At 56.6% G+C, this 15,764-nt stretch overlaps 2 protein-coding genes across 2 annotated transcripts; one reads left to right on the forward strand and one right to left on the reverse strand.

Annotated features, from left to right (window-relative positions):
- Positions 1–525: 525 nt before the first annotated feature.
- On the reverse strand, positions 526–5,763 carry LOC119098301 (uncharacterized). Its single transcript, XM_037221223.1, has 6 exons — positions 5,628–5,763; positions 4,125–4,290; positions 3,442–3,553; positions 2,909–3,027; positions 1,150–1,158; positions 526–673 (listed from the first exon to the last, which is right to left on the reverse strand). Exons 1-6 carry the CDS (start codon positions 5,665–5,667, stop codon positions 526–528), a joined length of 594 nt encoding a protein of 197 aa, XP_037077118.1. The 5' UTR covers positions 5,668–5,763.
- A 6,219-nt stretch (positions 5,764–11,982) lies between these two features.
- LOC119098677 (uncharacterized) lies at positions 11,983–15,231 on the forward strand. The gene is made up of 3 exons (XM_037221664.1): positions 11,983–12,597; positions 13,289–13,397; positions 14,570–15,231. Exons 1-3 carry the CDS (start codon positions 12,059–12,061, stop codon positions 14,624–14,626), a joined length of 705 nt encoding a protein of 234 aa, XP_037077559.1. The 5' UTR covers positions 11,983–12,058; the 3' UTR covers positions 14,627–15,231.
- The last annotated feature ends 533 nt before the right edge of the window (positions 15,232–15,764 follow it).

Raw genomic sequence — 15,764 nt, forward strand, 5'->3', positions numbered from 1 at the left:
CCCCCCCTCCCCCCCCCCCCCTCTCCTGGTCTCATGGGCTTCTCCGCCGTGCAGAGAGCGTCCGGGCGCTGGCCGAGTCGTCGGACGGCTTCGACCCGGGCTTCTCAACCGGCGACGACGAGGACGGCGGCCAGGGCAGCGGCCTGGTGCCCGACGACTACGACTACTTCGCGACGGCGACTACGCCGACTACGGCGCCCGTGAGCGGCGCGGCTCGCGGCGCGCGCGCCGCCGCCGGCCCAGCGGGACGCGCGCCGGGGCGGCCCGGCTCGCTGCCGCCAAGAGTGGCCGGCTACGACAGCAGCAGCTGTAGCCGCCGCCCGCCGCCGCGCCGCCGTTGCGCGACCCCGCCCACTGCCGATTTGTACGTGTCCGGTCGTCTGCCGCGGGCCGTCAGCGCGCCGGAGTCTTTCGCGCCCCGCCTGCTTCCGCGCGGCCGTCGCGCGCCGCCGGAGCCGACCGCGCGCCGTAGCGTGGCGCACCTGCGCTCGGCCCGGGCGGGGAGCCCGCCCAAGCGTCAATACACTAGGACCGGCTGGCTGGCGGTCTTCGGAGTGCCGCGTTGGCGTTGAAGCAGCGCAGACTGCAGAGCGACACGCCCGTGCGCGCGCAGCTGTAGCGGCGCAGGTTCCGGGCAGCCGCCACGCCGCACAGGCGCGGCTTCGGCGGCTCCCTGGCGGCGGGACGGGCGTCAGCGGAGCGATGGTAACTTGCCGGGGGCGCCGCCGCGAAGCGGTTTCGAAGCAATTAACAGTTGCTGTTGCAGTTCTGGGCGCACCTGGCGCCGCCAAAACAAATCACAAACGCTGGGCTATGAGTAGTGAGAGTAAGGCTACGGTCGCAGAACGCTTAACTAGACTGTCCAGTATATCTAACGTCTGGTCCACACGCTCCCGCCGTTGGAGGGACCGTACACCGCCCAGCCGGACGACCGGAGGAGGCTGCCGGGACCGGGCAGCTGGGACCGGCCGCGCCGGCGGCTGACCTGGGCGGCTGGGCGGCCAGCGGCGGCGGCAGACCGGGCGGTAGGCTCAGCTCGGCGCCCTCTGTCGTCTGCCGGTAGGTGACGGCCGGCGGCGCGGCCCGCGAGCGGGACCGGCCGCCGCCCCGGCCCGGCCGCGAGTCGGCCTTGTTCAACAGCCGGCTCACCGTCTTCTTCTGCGAGCAGACAGGCGGCGGGCCGGGTCAGAAACGGAGGGTTAGACATGGGGCCGGGAAAGAAAGGGGGGCCTGGTCATACACAGGGGCCGGATCAGACGCGGGTGTCGGGTCAGACATGGGGGCCGAATCAGACACGGAGGGCCGAGTCAGACAAGGGGGCTCGGTCAGACACGGGGAGATAGGTTAGACACAGGGGCCGGGTCAGACAAGGGAGTGGGGTCAGACAAGGGAGTCGGCTCAGATAAGGGAGCCGGGTCAGACACGGGGGCTGGATCAGACACGGAGGGTTGGACATAGGGGCCGAGTCAGACACGGGAGCCAGGTCAGACAAGGGGCCCGGTCAGACACAGGGGCCGGGTCAGACATAGGGGCCGGATCAGACACAAGAGCCGAATCAGACACAGGGGTCGGGTAATCAGACACGGAGGGCTGGGTCAGACACGCGGGCTAGGTCAGACACTGAGGGTCAGACATAGGGGCCGGATCAGACACAGGGGCCGGGTCAGACACAGGGGCCGGATCAGGCACAGGGGCCGAATCAGACACGGGGTTGGGTCAGACAAGGGGGCCGGGTCAGACACAGGGGTCGGGTAATCAGACACGGAAGGCTGGGTCAGACACGCGGGCTAGGTCAGACACTGAGGGTCAGACATAGGGGCCGGGTCGGACACAGGAGCCAGGTCAGACAAGGGGGCCGGGTCAGACACTGGAGGGCTGGACGGGCGGCCCAAAATAAGGGGTATCGCGCGGTCCCGAGCCCGTCGAAGTACACCGAGGACAGAATAATTGGGTGCCAGTTGGAAAGCCACGCGCACGATGCCTGTGACCATTAAACGCGCGCACAACGCTGACTTCCGGCGTTATGGCTACCTTCTCCTCTCTCGGTGTTTCTTGGCCTGCTCTCGGCGTCTCGCTCCGTCTTCTTCTTGTGCCGCTCAGCCATCTCTGCCCGTCATTTCAGACTTGGCGCGTAGCCTGAAGCATATCGAACCAGAGCAGTTAGTTCAACGGCAAGGGTATTTTGAGGTGTTCTCTATGCCTCGTGAATTTTTTGATACAATGGATACAAATTTGAAAAAGTTGTGAGCAACGAGTGCATGAAAATTTGTAGCACACCAAGGATTTATATTTTTAAAGCCCGATTTTCAAGTTATCTGTGCTGTTCCCTTGCAACTGTTTAATGCAAAGCCGCAGCCCTCCACACATGACGGAGTGATTGTCAAAATGCTACCGTGTTTGAAGTTTGAGCACCTTGCGAATAATAAAATGGAACCTTCCAAACATACTTCTTTCACACCCAGTTCCGATGCACCACAGCTGCTCGCAGTCCTGACGAGTGTTAATAGCCGCGACGAAACTGAGCGGGTGCCGTGCTCCACACACGCAGATGACTCGAGAATTGAGCGGCTACGATTGCGACGAACGCAGGCGCACGCTTCAATCAATGCGAATGTCCGATGACGCGCAGAACATCCTCACATCACTGAGCAAATCCGACTAATCGCGCCAATCGCCGGAAGGGATGAGACGGTGGTGTCCTCGGCCAGACCAGACTGGAGAGCGATCCGCGCCCCCTCCGCGCGTCGCTGGGGGCGGAAGCTCCTCCAGCTCTGCGCTCACCCGTCCCTTGAAACACCCCACCCCCTCTTCCAGCCTCCGCCACACCGTCCCTTGAACATCCCCCCCCCCCCCCCTTGCGACTGTAGCCCGAAGGGGCCGCGTCTGACTCACCCGACGGCAGCGCCACCCAGCGGCTCGGCCAGGGAAGCTCTCCAGACTGTCGTCGCCCGAGCGTTTCTCAAGCAGCGCCCGCTGCCGGGCCGTCATCAGCAGCGGGTTCCGCATCTTGCGCAGCTCATCGTCCACCTGCAGCGGCGATGGATGACGTCACCCTACGGCGCCGCACGGGCCATTTGATGACGTCACATTATGGTGCCGCGCAGGCCGACAGCAGCGGACAGACTCTGCGCTTTGGAGGACGGGCGGGACGGCACAGACGCGGTGCTGGATGGAGAACGTTTCGAAAACCAGCTCTTTACAAACGCCTGTCTGATGAATCCGCAAACGTTTTATTTAGAAAATAATAGCGCGTCTTGCATGCGTCGCCAGGTAATCCAGGCGCACGCTATACGCGCGACTGCACAACAGCGCTGCTGGAAAGCGAACAAGCCCGACAGCACTGGGCTTATGCCTGTCCGACCGTTCACCTCGCAAGTAAGTGGCCATACGTGTGCGAAGGCAAGCCGCCATCAATTGCACAGCGCTCGACCACTGTCTCACCTGCTCCAGCTTGCCCTCTTCCAGGGCGTCCAACCACCGCTCCTCCTCGCTGTCCGGGTCGGCGCCCTTCTTCCTGCGCTTCCCCGGTCGCGACTGGCCCGCCACGTCCGGTCTGTTCACGGCAAAACACGCACGACGAAGTCAGCCGAACTGCGTCAGACGCACCGGGATCGAGCCAAAGCATCGTGTCCGCCCAACAATATGCACACATGGACTTCCTGATGGCACCGCATCATAAGTATCATCATTTATATCATGATAATCATTAGATATCATCATTTAGATAATGATGATGGAAATAGCTTGTTGATAAATAACAAGTGTAACATGACGTTTGACGCCAGAACGCTAAATGCGCACAGCCAGGGGCGAGCCGGCGCGGGAATGTTGGCGGTGACAGCGGATCCCATGCCGCCGACCACCTAGCCCTAGTCCAGCAATCAGGGCCTGCAGTATGTGAGGATGGCCTGGGCTCACAGGCAGCCCGTGACTGCCTGGTCACAGTGTCCATGACCCACAAGCGAAGCAGATTTAGTTTGACCTGATAGTGGATTGTGTGAGCCTTGAAGTCCATTCTGTTCAGCATTCATGGCTGGCTCGCGATATCGGGCAACTAAGACCAACATGATCGAGGAACATCACGACTCTGACAAGATACAGCAGTTGATTAAGGATTTTCTCACCCAGGAACTTCAGGACTGGTTCTGAAGCTCCTCTTGAGCTTTGGTTTTGAGCTAGATGGTTCTGCATCATCCACCACTCCTGTACGCTTCGCATATGCTGGTTGAGGTCTGTACCGTCCCGCCTTTGATGGTGTCAGTGGTTTGAGACTTTCCACAGGAGCATCAGCTGGAAATACATGGAAAACTGAAGCTGAAGCAACATCAGGACATGCCTTTCATATATGCACAACAATGTATGCTCATGACAGAATGGCTCAACTTAATGCTATTGGTTTGATGATATCCCAATGGCAAACTGCACAAGGAATGTGAACAATTACCTTTACAATTTCCAAATACAAGTAGTTAATTAGCAAGAAAATGAGTTTTCTCAAATGCTGGACTCCTAATCCATAGGGTGATGAGCATATTATAATACTGAGGACACAATGGCAAGATAGGTAAGAACTGGAAGCTACCAAAGGCACATCCAAATCTTTCTGGCTTTGAGAAGCAGAGACCTAGAAAAACATTGAGGCTTGTTGACACCCATACAATATTTTTGAGAAAGTAGGGGAACAATTTGCTGCACATTCTGTGGCTCATCTACAGCATTAAAAACTCTGGACATGTGTTTCAACAAGTGGGATAATGTCCTAAGCCGTGCATGAATCACTTTTAATTGATTGTCAGTTAGTAAATGATCAAAAACATCATTTTGAAACAGGAGTAACTGGGTCATGACAATGTGTCAATCTAAACCCACTGACAAAGCAATAAATGGTGCTGGAATTGCTCAAACACAGTAATAGGACATAGGTCTATATGAGCAAAGCTATGGGGGTCACAGAGGCTGTGGTCAAGAGATTATGTGTCAGCAAAGAGATTTACACTTATTGCTGGACAAGCTTTTATGACCTCAGTCTTAAACTGCAGGAGTGGGGAAACCTAACCTTTCACGCTCTTCCCCTCCCTTCAGAAAGATTCCTGTTGCACGGAGTCTGCCAACTACGGCAGATTTTGGCCCAATATCAATGGAGGAAAGGTGCAACATGGCTTTCAATTTGGGGCATGTTATCAATATATGGATGTAGAAAATACTAAATTTGACTGTTGGGGCATCATAATGTCTTCTTTAATACACAAAATTGATAAAATCAAAGAAAATGATTGAATATGATGGCAAATTGTTTTAGGGTGTAAGACTGGTGAAAACATGTCCCAAGTGAGCAGGTAATTTTTAGGGAGAAATTAAGGTCTAAAAATGCCACAAATGAGCAGCTAACTATCCTATTTGAGGAAAGATGCTGTCTGCCTCTATTCTTTAATTGACATGTTTACCATGGGTTGCAGACTGGGGCTATATGCATGTTCACAAGCTATGCCTAGCAAGAATCATTGTGATCCAAGGGTCTTCCCTAAAAAACAATATCAACTTAATTGTGACAAGAATGGTGATAAGCTGCGCAATCCTTAATGAGTCCACCGAACCATGCCGAAAGGATGTTGACAGACCCAACATACCAGATTCAATAAAGATGAAATCATCTTCGTCAAAGTCCATCCTCAGTTTGGCGAAGGAGGTTTTGGTAAGAATAATCGCGTCCCCAGAACTGAGTCCACTTTTCCGGAGCTCAGGTCCATCCAAATACCGCGTCGCTTTCTGACATCAAAGTTATATTCCATGATTATGTTTCTTCGCGCCGCTGTCCGATATGCGGTACGAACTGTAACCTTTGCGTCATATATGCCCTAAAACGGTATTAGAACATGGCCAGTAAATAAAAATCAAAATTTGGAAGCAAGGCTTTATTCGCAATCATTACGCAGAGTGTTTACGTTTGCAATAGTTCTTTAGCCACCGAAGCGAATTGAAGCATACAAATAATGCAGCTGCAGTCATTTAAAATAAGTGTGAATAAGATAGGCTGTCCAGTATGAAAACTTCCTAAGTTGCATGAATTGTAACAAAAGTTGGGGCTGTTCTCCGTATGCGCATAAATGGCCTCTAGGAACATTACCAGACCGGATAAAATTATTCTTAAGGGGCCGAAAAGGACGTTTAGGTAGCATTAACGTCGCAAGTGTAACAAAACGGAGTGCTGTTTCTTCCTAACTGACAAGGCCAAACAATGAAAAGTATCTATAAACCAAATGGTCCAGCACTGCTATCACACCTCGACGACGCGCATCTAAGGGGCAGTTTATTTGGTCCAAAGCTGACTCAAATAATTCCACCCACCCCGTCCCCCCTCCCCGAGAACCGGTTCTGCTTCCCCCCCCCCCTCCCTCCTCAGCGACCGGATGTTCTACCGGCCGCCTCGGACCTCCTCTCCCCGCGGCGCACTTCCGCGGCTGGTCGGGTCGGTCGTGACTTCACCCGTTTACCCGGCGCGGCGCCGGCGGGCGGCCGGGCCGCTAGACCGGCGGGTCATCGCCCGGCGCCGCCGCCGCCGCTGACGTGGTGCTAGCCAGGCACGCGCCGTCACGCCGCGTCGCAGTCCCCCGCGCCGGCCGTCCGTTCGTCCGCGTGAGCCAGCCACATCGCGGAGACCGGGCAGTGACCGGCCGAGGACTCAGGCGGAGGCCTCCGAACCCACTGGTGAGAGTCCGACTGCAGGTGTCATTAACGGGAGAGCCTGACTGCCGGTGCCATTAACGGGGGCTGTGCGTTACTTGCGCGTTGAGCTGGTTTGCGCGTTGCTTGCGGGTGGCGACAAGGCCTGGAACCGGCAGCCGCGCATCCTACGAGCTGATAAGGTCGATAACGTAAACACAATTTTTACCTCACTTCCTTCTATGCAAGTCTAGGTGGATACCAAACGTCACCTTACAGAGGGCGGGTGGTTGTCTCTTCTGACCCTCTCTTCCGCTCTCTCTGTATGGAACTGCCGGGAACTATGGTCTCGTCACGTACTGACCGGCACAGTATATCGCCCTGCCGTCCTGCGTTGCTTAGCTCCGTTCATTTTTTTTTTAAACGTCCCGAGGTGAGTTCGGCTACAAACTAAATATTAGCCGCTCACCATCGATGCAGCGTGATGTAGGTCCGTGGATGTGCAATGTCATTTATACAGGTATCCTCTTGATGTTAGAACTTGCACTCGCATCAGGCACAGGCACTTAAACACAATCCCAGGTAATCTGCTTGGATTCTGGTGACGACAGTTCTGAAACCTGTACAGTTTGGTTGCAACATATTGCCTGTCTGCAAATAATTCGCCTTCAGCGCCAGCACGGCAGGCACGCATCCCTGGACGGGCCTATGACACCAGCCGCATTCTTTCCCGAAACTCGAAGCACGCATGCTGTGGCCAGACTGATGTTTGACTGGCAACTCGCATTTCACATTTCAACTCCGCACAGCGGTTTCAGCGAAGCACAAACACAGTGGTAAGAGCCGGACCCCGCGGCGGGTACCTCATACCTAGCGCACACAGCCCCTGCCCGGCGGCTGCCGGCCGGGTGTCTTTGGCCGTCCGCTCAAGCGGGGCGGGGGGGGGGGGGGGGGAAACACGCCGGACATTCCCGCCAGGTCCTTCTGTGCCCGTCCGCAGCCGGTGAGGCAGTGTCAGGGATGGCCGAGGGTATCCACCGTGCGCCGGGCGGTCACGCGCAGGGGGACGGGGACCGAAACGGCGGACACTGTGTAGAGCGGTCGAGTGTTTTCCCGCGGTTTGTCTGGCCGTAAGCCGAACAAACGGAAAGCCGGCGTGTCACGTGAAAGCCGAAAGCCAAAGCCGGCTGTCACGTCTGTTTTGGTCACAAAGAAGCGGTGCGGAAGCCAGCAGCGTGCCATCTACTGCAACGCGAAGTGGCAGATAAGAATATCAGCTGTAGTTTCCTGTCCCTGCATCTTAATTCACTAATCGACGATTGCTACCGGCATATCTGAATAGTTAATGAATTCCGACTCAGTAAAATGTGCTACTGGAATTGCTTCCAAAACCATGCACCATCAAACGTCAAACATCAAGCGCATACATAAAAAGGCTCCTTTTTGAACTTGTAAATTTGTTTTCCATGCCATAGCCGTTCCGATTCCTGCATTCTGAAATTTGAGAGGGAAAAAAACGCAGTGACCTTCGTAACACTTTCACATGAAAGGCTTCCTCGGCTATACATATTGTATTGTGAATAATTAACAGGCCAAAAACAAGCAAAGAAGGTGACTGGCTTAGATTATGTAGCCTATTGTCGCAGCTTGGACTTCCGGGGGAGATCACGATGCTGCACCGCGTCCGGTGTCGTATCGGACTCGGCGACTTTATAACTGCCAACAGGTATGGTAGAACGATGGCTCCGCCATGTTAATAACGTCAGCCTTCTGTATTTCACAGCGGGCACATATGGCGGTGTATCTTGAAACCGGTGAGCAGCCTTCCGTTCTGGACCTGATTTGTCATAGCTGGTACAACTGGCAGGTGTCAACCGACTCAGCAGATTACAATACGTGTCCAAACGGAAATGCGATGAGCATCGGCGGTTTCAAACGCGTCCCATGCGCGCCTTAGCACCGGGTGTCCTCCCCCCCCCCCCCCCCCCCCCCCGATCCACCGCTGGCCGCCCCCATCCTGCAGTCTGCCGCAGCCCTGCGCCCGTCAGCGAGCATCCCGCTGCATGCATGATTTATTCGTGACCTCAACCCGAACGGCATCCGCCAGACTTCGCGCCGGTATCGTCATCTTGCGTGGCAAGGTCAAAGCCCAGGAGGGCTGAGTCGCGCCTAACGCCGGGAATTCTGCCAAAACTGGCGGAAATCCTGAGATGCTGAAACCCTGTCTTTCCGCCAGAATTGGCTGTCAGGCGCGCCCTCACATTGTTAGCGCTACGACAATGCCGTTGTCGACTGATGCCTCGTTAGGGCTTTGACATCGATGCATGGTAGGGTAATGCATAATGGGTTTCACAGGCTGATTCACCGTCGGATAATGCATTGTCGGGTTGTTACCGACGCTGATACCTCGCTGAAATATTGACATTAAGTTTCCTAGTGATGTACTGCTGGAGTATTGGCACCTGATGCAGTGTCTCGTGATTCATTGCAGGGCTAACAACGCCGACAAATTGTAGCAGGTTAAGCCCGACGCGTCGTCGGCGCATGGACACAAATGCATAATGGACAAATTGCTAACGTTAGATCTATTTCTGAACCATCGTCGCCCTGTCCATGATGTTGGCAACAACTGCATTGACAGAGCATCGAGTTCATTGCCGAAGGATTGGTGATAAAATCACGTCAGACATCGCCACATTTTCCGCATGCTCCCACGAGTGCACTGTCGCGGCATGTGGCATGCGGCCAGCAGCCGGCAGGCGGTCAGGGTCCGCTGCCGGTCACTGGCCGTCGTGCACGCTAGACGGGCGCCATATGGAAATGACCGGCTCCGGCGTCTCGGGGCCCCACCGTGAGCGATCACGTTAGACTTCCTGAGGTCAGACTCTGTGAGGTCAGGCTCTGTGAGATCAGACTCCGTGACGTCTGACTCCGTGTGGTCTGATAGCCGAGACCGAGCTCACCCGGCGCCTGCTGAGTTCGTCGGGAAACGGGCGTAATGGTCGAGTGGCCTTCAGCACTCACGTGGGGGCTCGGCTTCGAACCCGGCTGCGGCATGGCCCCTGAGCGCTAGCATGGCCTCTGCAGCCGCCGACGCTCCATAAAAGGGCGTGCGTCGACGACGTGTGCGACGTGCGTGACGGGTCACTGTAGCGTGAAGCTGTGCGGGAGCGTCAGCCCACAGAGGGTGCTGGTCACGGCAGGCTAGGCAGAGCGAGCTGGCCTGCTGGCGTACCGAAGTATCGGCCTGGTGTCCGCGCTATCTGAGCAATCGTGGATTCCTGCATGGCTTTTTTGGAATGCGAAATAGGGGACGGTGAATACATATCGCGCAGATGTGTGCCATCCGGTAAAGGGCTTTGACCCCGCGGGTTGTCAGGTCTCGCTGATGGGACGCTGCTAAAACACTTCATCTTTTCCTCCTGTTGAAGAAAAAGATGACTGCAGAGCCTGTTTGGCGCCCAGGTTCTGCATTCTATCAAATGTCATTAATTGTGCAAAGTGGCATTGCATGGCCGAAACTTTGTGGTTTTAGCTTTGTGTTAAGCTCTCGGTGACGTGGGTTGGAAAGCCGCATCCTGTAAACAAGTTGCAAAGCTTGCTATGGCGTTGCAGCGGGTGATATGCACACTTACAGCCCACGTTAACAAATTTATCGATCCATGGAAAGGGGGATCGCGAACGCCATAAACCCAGATCGTAGGCGTGTGAACACCCCAAAGGTGGGCCGTGAATGCCCAAAAATAGGTGTAGCAGTAAAAGGCAGAAGACAGAACTAGAAGCAGCAGATTATCTGAGGCAAATGTCACGAAATTAATGTTTTCCTACCAAAATATTGCATTATTCGTCCGATTTGACGCAGAACCCTGCACCTGTTCTAGCGTTAACTCCACGACTCAGCTCCCTCCACCTCCTTCCGTGTTGACCATGCCCGCCCTCGTGCCGCAGGTCAGCCACGATGAAGAACGCGTCCCTGCTGCTGCTGCTCGTGCTGGCGGCGGCAGCGTCGGCCGAGGAAAGCTGCCGCGACGGTCACTGCGACGACGCCGACGACGAGGGCGCCGACAAGTACTCGCGCGAGCGGAACAAGCCTGACCTGCGCGGGCAGATGGCCGTGCTGCAGAAGGCGCTGCTCGACCTCATGAAGGATCCCTACAATCCGGACGTGCTGCGCTCCTCGCTGGCCGAGCTGGCCATCTTCGCCGAGACGCCCGACGGCAAGAAGTTCCTCGACAACTTCGGCGAGGTGATGAGCGGCGAGGGAGGTGGCGCTACCGGCGCGCTGGTGCGACAGCTGTTCACATCCGTGCTATCCGGCCGCGTGGACCTCAGTCAGCTGATGAGCCAGGGCATCAGCGCCGGCTCCCTCGCTAGCCTGGCCAGCGGTCTGCTTGGCAAGGGCGGCGCCGGAAACGGCATGAAGACTGAGGATCTGGTGCCCATCCTGCAGAACTTCATGCAGGTGATCAAGGACGAGCAGGCGAGCCCATTCCTGCTCGACAGGCTGAACGAGGCGTTCAAGGAAACAATGAGCGAGGAGCAACTGAAGAAGTTCGAGAAGACTGCGTCCGGCGTGCTGGGCAGCATCCGTGCCGCCAGCACCGTCGATGACTCCGACTTCGTGTACGACCAGAGCGCCCTGGAGACATTCGAGTCGTTCCTGCAGGACTTCGTCGACGAGCAGGAGTGGGACTGGTCGCGGAACGGCGCCACCTTCATGAAAGAGATCAAGAAAGTGATGCGCATGTTTACCGGCTCCGAGGACCAGATCGGTCGCCTGCTGCCCTCGCTGATGGAGGCCATCGCCGACGAGAAACCCTCCGCAAAGGAGCTCGGCGAGATTGTCACCAACTTCGGTGGTATCCTCGGAAACGTGGTGAAGAAGGACAACGCTGAGCCCGAGTTTGTCAAGCTCCTCCTCGACAAGCTTAAGACACCACTGAAGAAGCCGGTCGGTGGAGACTCGAAGGACGATAGTAAAAAGGAGGATGAGACCGATGAGGAGGATGAAGCGGTTCAAGACGCGGAGAAGACGAAGGAGCCCAAGACTGCGCCGAAATCCGAACAGAAAGAAGACAGGGAGTCAGAGCCTGAGTCTAAAAAAGAGAACAAGGGTGCCAAGTCGACGATCACCGTGGAAGAAGCCATCAAGAAGGCGGAGGGCGTCATGGAGAACGTGCCTGACCTGACCAAACTGATGGGCTCATTAGAGTCCATCGGAAGCGACCCGATGGCAATGCAGAACATCGCGATGAAGCTGGCGGCCAGTGGCGGCGACTTCAAGAGCATCGCGAGCATGATCCCCGAAGTGGAGGGCCTGGAGGAGATCACCGCCTACCTAAGCCAGATCCAGAACAGCAAAAACGAGCGCGAGATCGCGGGTCATTTCCACGCTGTCATGGACTCGGTGGCAGACGCCTTTGGCCTGCTGAAGAGCGAGGACATCCGTCGTTCGGCCATCGAGCAGGCGCTGCCGTACATCCGGATGGCGCACGACTTCCTTAAGGAGCCGATGGCGCTGTTCAAGATTCAGATGGGCGCCGCGTCGCTGGCGACCATGTACGACACGTCTGTGAGCAAGCTGATCGAGATGGCCGCCCCGCACGTGGAGGACACCGTGGCCACCATGGGCATAAACCTAGACTTTGAGGCGTTCTGTGATGACACGTACAAGTTCCTGCTGAAGGCGTACAGCGAGGTGTACCAGTCGCCGAAGAGCGTGTTCCGGAAACTCTCCGGGAAGAAGGAGGACAACTACATCATGGACACCTTGGACCACTCGCTGGGCGAGCCGGTCGTGCTGGCCTACAGCGCCTACCGGCAGATTCGCAGGAAGCCCGAGTGTCTGCTGCAGGCGTTGTGTCGCGCCAACCGCGAGGCGAAGGAGACGGACGCGGGAGAGTACGGCGTGCGCTCCACCGTCATGAAGGGCACCAGGTACGTCTTGCGATCGCTCTCCGGAGCGATGTCAGATCCGCTGCTGCGCGTGACGCGAGACTGGTGCACAGCATTCTAGCTCGAGGGTTGAGGCCAGATGTACGGGGTCGAAGAGCCATGCGTACCTCCATATGACAAGCTGACGTATGGCAATGAGCGCGGCTGTTGCACACTTGTCTTCCTTTTTCTCATACGTGCATCGTGCTGCCAGTTCAACAGTCGCCATTTTTGAGCATTATGTTGAACGTTGTAGGAAGCATGAGCGATCAGGGTGTTATAAGCCGATGGCAGGTTGGTATATGCAGTGATTTATCTTGTCTGCCGCAAGCCTTTACTGGTTGTTCGCGGGTGAGCAGCGCCAGCATCCGTCGTAAAGGTCGTAGAGATAGAATGCTGGGAGTCAAGCATTTGTTCAGAAATATGGAGCCCCGAGCACGTGAATGCGCTCAATGAAAATAACATCGATCATCACATGCGATTATTACAAGTCAAAAATTTGTACATGTTTGCTCTGCCTTCACAAGCCACTACCACTGTTACCGTTTATGTGGTCTCACACGTAATTCCCGCTACCATCCTCCTCTCTCCTGTTGACTTATTCCTCCATGTGAGGGCTCAGTGTAAGTGAGCCTGCTGACCGACTCGGCGTCAGTGTGCGACGTCAGCGTCTGACGCGCCTCGCCCTCGACAGCCGGCTGTTCGGTCTGTTGCTGGCCTCGGCCGAACACGACGTCGACTCGGTGGTGCACGAGCAGGTGGCCGAGGCCGTCGCCGAGGGACAGGACGAGGGTAACTGTGAGGTGAGTCGCTGAGAAGGACAGGACGAGGGCAACTGTGAGGTGAGTCTCTGAGGGGAAAGGACGAGGGCACCTATGAGGTGAGTTGCTTAGAGGGACAGGACGAGGGCAGCTGTGAGGTGAGTTACTGGGAGGGATAGGGCGGCAACCGCTGTGAGGTGAGTTACCTGAAAGGAGAGGACGAGGGCAACTGCGAGGTGAGTCACTTGGAGGGACAGAACGAGGGCAACTGTGCGGTGAGTCACTTGGAGGCACAGAACGAGGGCAACTGTGCGGTGAGTCACTTGGAGGGACAGGACGAGGGCAACTGTGAGGTGAGTCACTTGGAGGGACAGAACGAGGGCAACTGTGCGGTGAGTCACTTGGAGGGACAAAACGAGAGCAACTGTGAGGTGAGTCACTTGAAGGGACAGGACAGGGGCAACTGTGAGGTGAGTCACTTGAAGGGACAGGACAGGGGCAACTGTGAGGTGAGTCACTTGAAGGGACAGGACAGGGGCAACTGTGAGGTGAGTCACTTGAAGGGACAGGACAGGGGCAACTGTGAGGTGAGTCACTTGAAGGGACAGGACGGGGGCAGCTGTGACGTGAGTCGCCGGACGCCGCCACAGTGGACCGCCTGGGGTCCTTGTCTGACTGGCAGCCGGGCGGCGCGGCTGACGAGACATAGAGACGTTATTCATGTTGGCCACTGAAGGAAACACGGGCGAGACACACGGGCCCGTGACCTCTCGTAGCAAGCTGGGGCCTCCGCCGCCTGGAAAGCATGAAACAAACGTTCCTGATTTCACGTCACTCACTGTAGAACCCCAAACGTATTATTACGAGTTCCGAAGACGAGGCATGGGAACCGTGCTGGAAAGCGTGTTTTCTCCCCGGAGAGACCACATGAGGGCTCCTGCGCGTGATCCCTTTGCGAAAATCATGTTCGTGCGCTTGCCTGTGCATTGATGATGGTAATGTGTATCATGTCATAGTGGTGCGCAATTGTACAAAACAATGCCTCGAGAATCAACGCATTTGAGCTCAATGTCAGCGACACAATATTCAGCCGGCACGCACTACACCCTATTGCACTTGTTCGCTATGTGTATCCGTTCACACGTTCGCATCACTGTGCCCTACAGCGAATCCCACGGGAACAAAACTAACCCGTGTTCGCGCCGTTCCCGCAGAATTTGTACCCGGGCGAGTGCGAGGAGGATGGCGAGGAGCTGGAGGTCATCTTCTGATCGCGGCCAGCTGCTGGACAGCGTCAGCGCAACTCCGGACCAACAGCCGCGGGCGTTGACCTCCCGGCTGGAGCTCACCCCGCGACCGGGCCCGGTGACCGGGCCTGGACGAACACCTGTGGTGCGGCACGGCGTTCCACAGCTGGGACTCCGCCACAGGGACACGGCTGGTGAGGGGCTCGCCCTGCCCTCCGGCGAGGTCGAGCTCCGCCTGGTGACACGGTCGTGTTCCCCGCGCACCGCAGGACTCCGCGCCGGCCGCGGTCGCTTCTGGCCGCGGCTCCAGCTCGACGGTCGGACTGGTGCTATGCTGAGCCTGCCGCGGTGCCCCGCTACCTCGGCGCGGTGGCGGCGAGAGAGGCGCCTGTCCGCGACACGCGGGTGACGTCGACAGCACACGAGTGTGCCGGTTGTGTGCGTTGCGTGTGTGTGTGTGAGTGCGAGTTGTGACGCATTCGATCCCCGGTAGCAACTGGAGTGAGGTGCCGGAACGCACCGGTTCACAGTGTCAGCAGGGCAACGTGACAGCTCCCTGGCGAGCGGCAGGATAGCGTGTGTTGAACAATCGGCGATCGAAACGCCGCTAGGTCTGATTTTTATGGTTGGATCTGCCTCCAAAATAAGTGTGGTGTCGCGATGTCTACATGATCAGGAAGAGACAGAGAAGCACGGCATCATTTATCAGTTATCCATATGCCTTTTGTACCACCCTGTCGGAATGTAATGCCAGGCACACAAACGCCACGTTGTGCAACTCCGTCCTATCGAAGCCACAGGCTGTGAACACCGAAGCGTATTATACAACAGGAGCTCCGGCAAGGCTTATTGCGATGTTCTCAACGCCGCCGTGTTTCCAGCGCTGATAGCTTCGTGCGCCCACGGAGGTCACAGCTGCACCGTGGCCAGCTTCGCGACTCCACGCAGGTCGCAGCAGCACTGTGGCCAGCTCGTGTTGATGTAAGCCGGTTACGGCTGCAATGCACGTATCCAGTGCCTGTACTTACTCTGGGGACAAGTGGGATGATCTACTTGGGCATTAGGAAGCTGACTCGATAAATACACTGTCTCCGATGTTAATGTGCTTTGTGACTCTCAAAACGAAACCGGTGCAATGCAGTGCCATACGACCAACTGGGAT

This window comes from Pollicipes pollicipes, unplaced genomic scaffold, assembly GCF_011947565.3.
Source record: "Pollicipes pollicipes isolate AB1234 unplaced genomic scaffold, Ppol_2.1 Scaffold_4740;HRSCAF=5597_pilon_pilon_pilon, whole genome shotgun sequence".
Taxonomy (NCBI): Eukaryota; Metazoa; Arthropoda; class Thecostraca; order Pollicipedomorpha; family Pollicipedidae; genus Pollicipes; species Pollicipes pollicipes.